Source organism: Drosophila sulfurigaster, chromosome 2R, assembly GCF_023558435.1.
Source record: "Drosophila sulfurigaster albostrigata strain 15112-1811.04 chromosome 2R, ASM2355843v2, whole genome shotgun sequence".
NCBI classification, from domain to species: domain Eukaryota; kingdom Metazoa; phylum Arthropoda; class Insecta; order Diptera; family Drosophilidae; genus Drosophila; species Drosophila sulfurigaster.
The window spans coordinates 11,794,163-11,805,378 of NC_084882.1; the positions used below are offsets into that span (position 1 = coordinate 11,794,163).

The window sequence follows — 11,216 nt, forward strand, 5'->3', positions numbered from 1 at the left end:
TAGAAAAATTAAAACTGTATATAAATAATAAAGAGAGAAATTGTTTGTTAATTTACCTCATCTCTGGTGCACTAAATATTTGAAGTTCATATACTAGATGAAATGGATTTTTCAACAATTTTATCTTAAAAAGTTATTTATATCAAAACAAGAACATTTAATAATGAGAATTTAATTCTGTTTGTAAATTGTACACTCTAAAAATATAAATTGGTTATTAAAAAGTTTGCAATTAAATTGAATATTTTTTTTTGGATTTAAATTCTCAATTAAATTGCATTTGTGTTAAGCAGGCCATCCACGGGCGAGCATGTTCGCGAATATGTTGTGCTCGACGAAATTTTTCTCGTTCGCGTTCGTCGTCAAATTTCGTGTTCGTCAAAATGTTCGCATGAGATTATTCTATTTTGTCTGTGTTTGCACGAACATGTTCGCCAATGGATGGCAACGTTTGCACGAACATCATTTGCGCAATCGTTTTGTAGAGAGAGCATGTATTTGCGCAGCGCAAAATGAGCAAAATTCATTTTTTGTCTGCAAAATCAATTATTATATTATTATATTTCAATTATTATGCGCCCTGGGGAGAAAATTCCTGTTAAGAATTTCAGGTCTTCATAACTTTGGCCATTACTAAATTTAACAGTTTTTCATATATGTCGTTATCCGTTGACATGTTGACTGCTTGAAAATTTGCGACAAATGATGTTCGCGAACATGTTGGCCCTAGTTGGTGGGCAAATGAAATACAAGTTGGCGAGCATATTCGCAAACATGCTCGCCTGTGGATGGCCTGCTTTAATAATATATGTAATCTACTACATTGCCAATGCATTGGCATTCAGTCTACTGAGCATTAGCTTTTGTCATGCAGGCCGGAGATCTGTGTAAGAAGCTAACTGATTCGTGTATGATGCTAATGAAGAGTGTTGAGAAACCTTCCGAATATACGAACATAATGTAGTTGTTTAAACAATTTAGCTATTCAAGGATTCAATAAAACGGGAAATTGGTAGGTCAAAATGTAAAAATGTATTTTTTTACCGATAAACTTGGAGAAATGCATTTCGAATGCATTTGTTCCATTAAACATTCGTATATTCAAGTCAAAGCCATTCGCATGCCTGTGTAAAAAGCTGAATGATTGCAAGATTAGCTGAGATACTAATTAATAATATTACAAAGCTCTTTAAATATACGAATCCAAAGTAACTTTTAAATATTTAAAATTTAAGTTAAGATGGCAAGTATAAATTATTGAAATGTATTTCATTTTACAGTGATAATAACGTATTTTTTCAATTTGATTTCTTTGATACATTTCCTTTTATTTATTTGCTGTCCATTCATAACTTTTTAATATGCGCAACACAAAACTCAACCAATGTGCCAGCAATTAGGAGATGTCCTTCGTTCTGGGAGGAGGGTTTAATGAAGTTTCATTATGATTGAAATCAATATTCGAATGCGAATGCGTAGAACTGTCTGAACGGAAAATGCGGCAAATGTCAAACGGATGTTGTCTGTCAATTGAATGGCATTAATATGGCGTGCGAGTCTTAACACCATTAATTACATGGCCAATGAGTCAATATTATGACAGTGAACTGCCTCTTGCAACTTGCAACTGAGCCTGACCTGAGCCTTGATGCCACAACACAGCACAGCTTGGACAACATTCAACATTCAACATTCAACATCCTCATCCATCCTCAATCAATTAATTAGAGCAGCTTACGTTGCACATTTCACAGATATTTAATTGATTTTCTGCAGATTTCAGATCATCAGAACAAGTTAATACTTAACCCATGGCTTTTAAGTTGCTAGTGAAGAGCAGAAGCAAAAAGTTATTGAATTTATCGAACAGAATTGTAGAATTTTAGAAATTAAAAAATAAAAAACATATTTGTGTCAAATTTATTATAGTATCAAAAATAATGTTAGGATATTTATTTTTCTTAATTGGTTATTTTAAATTAATTAATTTAATTTGAATTTTAGAAATTAAAAAATAAAAAAATATTTTACAATAGTGTCAAATTTATTATAGTATCAAACATAATGTTAGGATATTTATTTTTCTTATTTAGTTATTTTCAAAAAAGAGATTTTCTTAAATTGCGCTTTGAGATTATTTGGAATTGCTTTGATTCGAAATTTTATTTTTATATATTTTATATTACTATGAAATTTATTTCTAATACGCTTTAAAATAAATGAAACTTTTGCCACCAAATACATTTGTCAATATATAATATTTACTTTTATTAACACTTTAAATAGCACCCAAAAATTACCTAGACAAACATTAAAATAGTCAAGTGTTGTGTTCGATTCCAAGATGGGCAACTGGAATTTGAATGCACTTCTCATATATAGGAACCGCTGCCCTCATTCTCATCAGTGTCCTCAGCACTGTCCATTTCAATGGAACTGATCATTGTGTCTGGACACCTTGGTTTACAAACTGGCATATTTCGATCGTCATCGGACGAATGAATTCTTCGATTCGATTGATATGCAAATTTGCCACGTTTCGTAGTGCTTTGATCTAAAGACTTAACTTTGGCATTCGTTGCTTTCAGTGTGAACTTCCCGCTAGCTTTTGGCATTTTATCTTTGTTGTTGGATTTATTCGAAGGTAATGGTTTAATTGACTTTTGTAGATGCTGACCTTCGTAAGGACCTTCTTCGCCATAGCCACATGGATAGGATTGCTCAGCTGGTTCCTGCTCGCGATAGTAGTATCTATTGGGAATATCGGCAAAAGTTTCACTAGAACTATCGTCATCGTTATTCTCTGAGGAAGTCTTTGGCGATTCTGTTGAACGTTCCGTATCGAAGTTCTTGGTTTTCTTTGGTTTGTAAATTGTCTTCGTTATTTCTCTCTTGGGTTGTTTCGGGGCTCTGCTTTCAGGATCTATCATACGTTGGCGGATATTCACCTTAGCTTGTGGCGCCTTGCTGAAATTTCTGGGAGCAAGAAACTTGTCTACCTTGTTAGATGCATCAATAATTGGAGAGTTATTCCATTCAGGTTTTCGCAATTCTTTAGTTGGCACTTTCTTAAATTTACTCGATGCTTTCTCGACTTTTATTTGATTTTGTGGAACTGAATCTTTTACTTTTTGTTGGTTGTTATCAATATTGGTGTGTTTCATCACCATTTCCAAGAGAATGGGCAATTCTGTGTGAGTGAAAGTTCCATTTAGTTCCCGTCGAAGTTTTTCACGCGATTTGTTCGATTTATTCCCCGTTTCGAGGGCAAATGTTTCCAGGGTATGTTTGTAGCCGTACCACTCAAAGTAGTCGACAATTAACTGGTTGAGCAAATGCGACAAACCTCGTTGCTCCAATTCTCCACCACAGAGTGGTTCATCCTTGCGAAGATTCTTCTCACCATGCAGCATTCTTAGGACCTTCGCATGCAGTCCGCTTCGCATCTCGTCCAATGTTCCATTCCGCTCAAAGTGCAACTTGATGCCCTCTTCAACTAGCTGCAAGTACGAGTTATCTTCCATTTTCAATAAGATTAGTTTGTAATTTAAATTTGAAATGAAAAACTACAATGAATTTGAGTGTGTTTACGGGTTGAATCTGTTTGCTAATGATTTTTTAGTTCACTTATGCTACTTTTAAAAAAATGTTTACTCAGTTCTTGTTACTTTTTGTTTTTATTCTTTTTCCAGTGTCTAGAAAGTTTTTTATTTTTTTGGTCGAACTCACATTCCCAGCCGCTCGTTAATCATGTAGATAACCTTGAGTTGGTGCCTGCATATATTAGCCATTAGCTCAAGTTTTCACGCCGTTGCCAACTTTTTAAAGTGTCAAGTGGGTGAGGCAAGTGCATCAAAGATGGCTATGAAAATTGAGTGAAAAGATCGATTGAATATTTAAGATAAAAGTTTAAAGAGTCGGTTTTTACTTTGTCATTCTACTGTTTAATAAAATTGATTTTATCTATTTAATATCGTTGCAATCAGTTGAAAAATTTGAGAATTATTTATAAAATTATTTTAATTATTCTTTCTTTTATTGATTATCTGATATATTTTATATATTATTGTATATTTTCAAAGTATACCGACATATCAAATATACATTTTGTTATTTTGTTTAGTTTAAGCTTGGTATATTTATTTGGTATAATTTAACGATCAAGCCGTTTTTGATTTGTGTTTATTGAAAATGAGCTAAATTACCTTGCATTTCATTATGTCTACACTTTTGTACATTTTGAATGAAATGGTATATAATTATACCATTTTGATATTATTTAGTTTATCGTTTGTATATTTATTTGGTTTATTTTAACGATCAAGTTGTTTTTGCATTGTTTTGTGTTTATTGGAAATGAGTCTGAGTTGATTTACCTTGCATCTCAAGAAATTCATATAGTAAGTCTACACTATTGTATATTTTTAAATAGTGTAGTGGTACATAATTATACTAATTTGATATTATTTAGTTTATCTTTGGTATATTTCTTTGGTATATTTTAACGATCCAGCAATTTTTGTACTGTTCTGTGTTTATTGGCGTCTCAATACGTTTATATAGTAAGTCTATGTTTCTTAAGTAAACATATTTTATGAAATTTTAAATTCAAATTTAATATCTAAAATCCATTGAAAACTTCGTACATAATGATCTCAATCTTTAGCTAAGCTTGTGCGCCATTTTCTTGAGAGGAAATAAGCATTTTAAGCACCCTAATGAGATGCTGTGCCTAATTAAACTTTGGGCACACTGTTCAAACTCTACCAGGTGCGCCAAGATGTTGTCTAGCCAAAAAAAGAAAAGAAGAAAAGTTACCGATAACGGCCGACAGAGTGCGCTGCTAAATGCCGTTAGCCTTTACGGCATTGTCGCTGCCGTTGCCTTTTTTGCCTTGTATCAGTTGCAAAATTTATTGCACTTAATGGAATTTAAAAGTTTGTTTACTTAGGCAACTTGAATGCCGCCATTTTGCCATCCCGTTGCATGACTGTGTAAGTGTGTGTGTGTGTCCCTATGTCTGGAGTTTAAATGAATTTATGCTTAAACGATAATCATGCAAATTAATAGTTGCACAAGGACTTTGCACACGCATCGAGCAGAAAAATATACAAAACTTTTCCATGGAAAAAGAAAATTTCTCCAACTTTCTGTCTGTTCTGTTAAGTTAGTGTTGGTGCTGGTTTTGTAGGTGCAGCCAAAGAGTTGGCCAAGCAATTGAGCCAAAGAAATAACTAATAACTATTTTTAATGGTACTCCTTTTTTTTTTGGGTGCAAAAAGTGTTCTTTGAGTTTTTATACTGTAATGGAATTGTTAAGAGCACTTGAAGAAAGCTGATTTATAGCCAGGCCAAAGTTTAAAAGCGAAAAAAAAGTGCACAAAGTAAAATAAAGAATATGATCAAAGAGCCACAGCTGCCTTTAAGTTTAATGCAAGTGCTGTTTAAATATTTGTTCAACTAATTAGCAAAAGTGTTGCCAAAAACGATGGCCAAGAAGAGGAAGCGGCTGTAAGCAAGCACAAAGTAATGCGAGTACTGGCAAAATGCTGCGCTATTTCCGGTTTATCTCTCTTTTGTAGCAAAGCCAATTAGACAAAATGGCTGCGACACATTTCCGCTGGTTGGACCCAACTAAGTCTCTCTCTGACTGAGCCTCATGCGTTGCCTACAAGTGGGTCCTTGGATGCCTTTTGGATGCGGGGCATCACAACAACTCTGCAAAGGTTGTCGAGTAAAAGACAATTGAGCAGATGTTCATTTTGTGGCACGAACTTAAATAGATGCTAATATTTAAATGGCCAGATGAAAAGACAATATTTCGCATTATCAATATTTGAAATATTTCTAAAAAACCGTTAAAGGTAGAATTTTATATGGGAATAATAAGAAATTCAATTGTATAAAATTGAGTAGAGCGTTAGATAGATATGTAGTTGACTTAAAAATTAAAAAAAATAGAGTTATCAATACATTTAAATTCATTTGAATTAAGGTGTACTATAGCTTGTTTTGATAAGTCAACAAAAAATCAATCATATTAGGTTCCTATCATAGTTTTTCGACTCATTAAGTAAAAAATGTCAAAGTCGTCTGTAGTTTTATTTATACACGTTTTCTTACAAATAAATTATGTTAAATATTTATTAAAAGAAAATTTAATGATTATTTTATAAAGTAAACAAAATTATATACTACTTCATTAATGTTGAGAAAGTTATATTTCTCTTCGTGTTATTAAATTAGTCTACTTACCTTTTTTTGATATTTTAATTATGTTATATTTTTTATTTATTTATTTTTAATTATTTATATATTTAATTTTAGTTTACTTTATTTTGGTTTATTTTATTTTGTTACATTAATAAATTTAGTCTTATATTATTTCAATTTTTATTAATTTCTTAATTCGATATTTAATCGTTCCAAGCTCAACGAATCGAAATTCAAATTAAATAAAATACCATGTGTTACCGAGGGGTATTCAAAAGTCTGTGTAGCGTTTTTGATTGTTGGACATTCAAGCATTGTCCTTGTTGTTATTACCGACACACTTTCGCATTTGCTAATCGCATTAATTATGCGACGCTTTTAGTTGCTGCTGGGCCTTGGTTGTGCTGCAGGCAAATGGCCAACAAATTGAACAAAGGCAAACTGCAGGCAAAGATAAGGACAGCTAAACACAGAGTGAAAAGAGAGACAGAGACAGAGAGAGCGGAAAATGGAGAGCAACATTTTAGCAAGCATAATTGCCTCACTGGGGAATTAAATTGAACGCAGCAGCAAAATTAACACAAGATGGCATTTTATTTCATTAATTATCAATTAGTTTTTGAAAATTATTATGCCAGCTTTATTAGTAAGTGCCATCGACTCGGACGAAGTTTTGACAAATTCCCATTGAATTAATTAGTCGAAAATGTCGATTTGTTATTGCCCGCAAGATAAATAAGTACTGCTTGAATTTATTTAGATTAATTATACTATAGACACTTCGTGTGCTTCTACTTGAAACTGCTTATGTGCTTTCTAACAGTCTTAATCATCGACTCTGCCTGTGAATTCGACGATTCACGCAATAGTCCAATGACCTCGGAGATGCCACCTCCAGGACGTCCTCGATGCGCCTTCGTAGCCAAGGCAAACAGGACTCCGGCACAGGCGCCACGTTTGCCCTCCCAGTTCTCGGGACTGGGATCAAGTCTGTTGGGTAAATATACCGTGAGATTCGCAACGATGATTGCAAATGAATTCTACTCACTTCTCGAGCATATCGAATGCCTTTGCTGCCACCCAGAATTCCTCACACCTGTAGCATTCGTTCGCAATCAGCTGCAGCAGCAGAAAAGCCTCCGCATTCGTGTCCCTGGTGATGAACACGTTCCAGGCCAACTCCGGATGCGCGCAATGAATGTGACACTTGGCCAGTATCATGCAGTAAGTGTGCTGATTCTTAATGTCCATATCGCTAATCTGCATCAGCAGCTCTTCGGCCTCCTTGTAATAGCCTGTGGCGCATTTGGCCTGGGCGAAGTTGTAGTTAAAGACATCGTCGTTGACGAAATAGCTGCGTATGGAATTCATATAGACGAGCACCTCCTCGAACTGTTCGTAGAGAAAGAAAGCGGAGGCCATGCTCTGACGTCCTGGGATCGTGTCGCATTCGGTGGCTGAGCTGCCAACCAAATGCAGATTTTGTTGAGCTGTCTTGATGTGCTCTTTCTGTAAGTGATGAAAAAGAGTAAGGTCTCATTATTATAGTATATGTACATATTAAACAGGCTAAAGAAGGCATTTTCGATCCCGTAAAGTATAAATATATACGATATAACTAAGCTTTTCTGTTTATCTGTCTGAACACATAGATCTATGAGACTCTAAGAGACACATATGTAGAGCTACAATTTCTTTTGACAAGCTTGTTTAAGAATTTCTACAACATCCGACTACCATCAAAGCTTGAGTCATACAAAAACAATTACGGGTAGATTCGAGAAAATTACGTTATGATAAGATAATATTTATATTTGACGAAAATCGGGTTTAAATTGCTTTTTGAATTTTGAATGTGGTAGTATTTATATAACCCAAATATAGCATTTGGTATATTTTAAATGTAGTAGTGTATTGATATACCAAATAAAGTTCTTAGTGTATTTTAGCATTTTTTTGTTATATTAATTTCGTATACTAATGAAAAACGGATCTAAATTGCTTTTGCTTGTCAATCTGGTATGTTTTGTAGTATATGGTATATTTTGAATGTGGTAGAATTTATATATACCAAATATATCTTTCTGTATATTTTGAATGTAGTATTATATCGATATACCAAATAAAGTTCTTAGTATATTTTAGTATATTTTACTATTTTTTGTTATATTAATTTCGTATACTGACGAAAAACGGATCTAAATAGCTTTGCTTGTCGATCTGGTATCTTTTGTAGTATACGGTATATTTTGAATGTGGTAGTATTTAGATATACCAAATCTAGCTTTTGACATATTTTGAATGGGGTAGTATTTATATATACCAAATATAGTTATTAGTATATTCTAAAATTTTTTGGTATGTAATTTTCGTGTACTTCTATAATACTACCGTTCTTAATAGTTTATATAGTTTTTGTTTCGCTTACCGATCCAAGCTGTTGCCCCAGCGCTGCATGCACCACACCCTTGAGTATGTACTCGTGTGGCGATGTGGGTTGCAGTTCCTTCATCAGGGCGTGCGCCTCTTGAATGTCGCCCTGCTTCAGATGGTAAATGGCCAGATTTAGACGCGCCTCGGGCACAATATTGAGCAGGCCAGGCAGCACACGCAGCGCTCCCCTCGCCATTGCGAAACACAACCAGATTGTGTCGTATTAGATCCGCACCAAAAGTATCGTTGTCGGATATGTTCTTAATCTCCTGCTCAGCGACGCGTCCGCTAAAGAGCCGAAAGCGATTACAGGCCTTCAGATTGATGGCAATGGTGCTGTCGCCATGCTGACTCAAATACACCTCGAGCACCTCCTGTGACATGTCGTAGTAGTCGAGTTTGTAGAAGCACAACGCCAGATACACATTGATGGCCATGAAGTCCTTGTTGTCGACCAGCACACGCTTATACACATCGATGGCCTCCTGGTAGTGGGCACGCATATAATGCATCGAGGCCAAACTCAACTGCTGCTCCACGCTGGGCGCACTGAGCAGCTCCTCCAGCAGTTGGGCCCATTGTTGATCGTCGCCCAGCTTGTGGGCGAGATGAAAGAGCAGTCGTTGCTTTAGCGGCGTATTCGGTGTGCTCTCGATGAGTTGTTTGGCCTCCTCGTACAAGCCCAAGTAGAACATGCAGACGGCGACGTTGAGCTGCAGATGCGACTCCACATGCGGCTCCTGATGCTGTTTGATGTCCTGGTATTGGGTGAGTGCCTGTTGATAGTCTCCCAAATGGAAATTGCAATAGGCAATCCATTGATCGATTTGTCGTTGCTGCTGTTCATTGTCCTGCTTCTTGCCCTCCTCTTCGTCCTCGGGCTCATCGTGTGCATACTAGTTTGGGGCAGAGAGTGGGAGGATTAATTTATGCAAATGCTGCAAGAATTTTGTGTGCTTGCCTCGAGAAATGCCCGAGCTCCAGTGTAGTCCCGTTTGATGATGAAATCCTCGAGAGTTGCGGGCGCCGCTGGCTTACGCTGCTGTTGCATGCTACCACCGCTGGCCACATGCCGCGAGCTGGCCGAATCTGTCTTGCCACGTGAAAGTATCTAAAATGCGAAGCATGTAGCCCAAGCTTAAGCACAACTATCCGAAGTATCTCAAGTATCTGTGCTGCAATTCTTACCATTTTCCTTTCGCTTTTTGCGTTTGTAAACTTTGTTTTCTTTCGCCTTTTGCCGTTTGTCTTTTTTCTCCGTCTTGCGTTGTGTTGTGTTGTGCCTTCTTCAGGCGCTTGGTTACCGTTACGATTACGGTTATGGTTGCTTGGCAACTAACATAGCGTCGATAAAGCAGTTCCCATGGCTGACTGCACCCCAGAGCCAAACCAACTGTTGCTCCTTCATGTGAAACACCCCATGCAAATGTTACATTCAACTTCTGCTTCTGCTTCTCTTCTCTAGTTTTTGTTATTTTTTCCATCTTGTATTCTACATATTTCTGCTGATGCGTCAAATGCGTTATGTGCATACTCTGTAAACGTATAAAGCAGTTCACTATTATATTTTCTTTGTAACTCAATAGAAAAGCAGGCATATTAGTAATGGGTGCGATAAAGTCATATTACAAGTCTAACCTTACTTGTAACGTATGTGCAATGAGAATTGTTTTTAGTTTGTAATATTACACAAATTTCATACATTATTATACTTAACAGATTCATCAAATGTCATTTGATTTGTAAAACTATTGTTAGTAGTAAATCTAATTCACATTTCAACAACAAAGTAAGCTCAACAGCGATATTAACATTATTTATAGATAACATTAACTATACATAACAACATGCTAGTAAAATAAATGTTAAATTTTGTATGTTATTTTATTACAGAATAAACAGCTAACATTTGATTAACATAGAACCCTTTAATTATATTGATTATTATTATACATTTGTATTTGTTGTATTATTTATTCAATATTAACTTTAGTTTTAAAATACAATCAAACAATATTGAGGGTACAAAATAAGTGCTACTAAAGTAAATGGATTTCTCTAGTTTTCACATTCCATTATGAGATTTTACTTGGATTCCACTTAAGGTGACATCAGCCACCTAAAGTGCAGGTGGTGGAATGCATTGTTGACACACTTGCCTTATTTATAAGGCGTAGCACAAAACTCATAAATATGCAGTCGGGCTACAAGAAAAATGCGTGCATCACTCGACACAATGCCTTCCCCCCTTCCTTCCCCGACTTTCTCTTACTATTTTATTTTCTGAGCTATCCGACTAAGCTTTTGCAAAGCTGTTACAATTTTCATACACACAATAATTCTCTTTTTCTTGCATTTTTGTGCTGTGTTTTATCCTGCTGACATCGCAGCGTGCTTAATGCGATTCGCATACATTTGTTGATAGACACGTTTGTGAGCTCTGATCACTTTCAGCTTGCAAAACAGGTGTAAAATCGAATAACAATGTGAGTGTTCGCAGTACCTTGAAATACTCGTTTATGCGGTGTTAAGAAAGAGATGCTTCTAAACTAGAAAACAAAAATTATTTT

The 11,216-nt window shown here is 35.5% G+C and overlaps 2 protein-coding genes across 2 annotated transcripts; both read right to left on the reverse strand.

Moving 5' to 3' along the window:
* Window positions 1-2,243: 2,243 nt before the first annotated feature.
* Window positions 2,244-3,628, reverse strand: LOC133837847 (uncharacterized). Its single transcript, XM_062268752.1, has one exon. The coding sequence runs from the start codon at window positions 3,522-3,524 to the stop codon at window positions 2,373-2,375; it is 1,152 nt and encodes a 383-aa protein (XP_062124736.1). The 5' UTR covers window positions 3,525-3,628; the 3' UTR covers window positions 2,244-2,372.
* Window positions 3,629-6,546: 2,918 nt separating this feature from the next.
* On the reverse strand, window positions 6,547-10,155 carry LOC133838827 (intraflagellar transport protein 56). The gene is given in 6 exon segments (XM_062270053.1): window positions 6,547-7,203; window positions 7,262-7,722; window positions 8,642-8,833; window positions 8,835-9,542; window positions 9,608-9,757; window positions 9,835-10,155. Coding segments are annotated over 6 exon segments (1,713 nt in total). The 5' UTR covers window positions 9,838-10,155; the 3' UTR covers window positions 6,547-7,004.
* Between the last annotated feature and the right edge of the window lie 1,061 nt (window positions 10,156-11,216).

Coding starts and splice junctions, on each gene's coding strand:
- LOC133837847 (XM_062268752.1), bottom strand. CDS start 3,524: ATGGAAGATAACTCGTACTTGCAGCTAGTTGAAGAGGGCATCAAGTTG.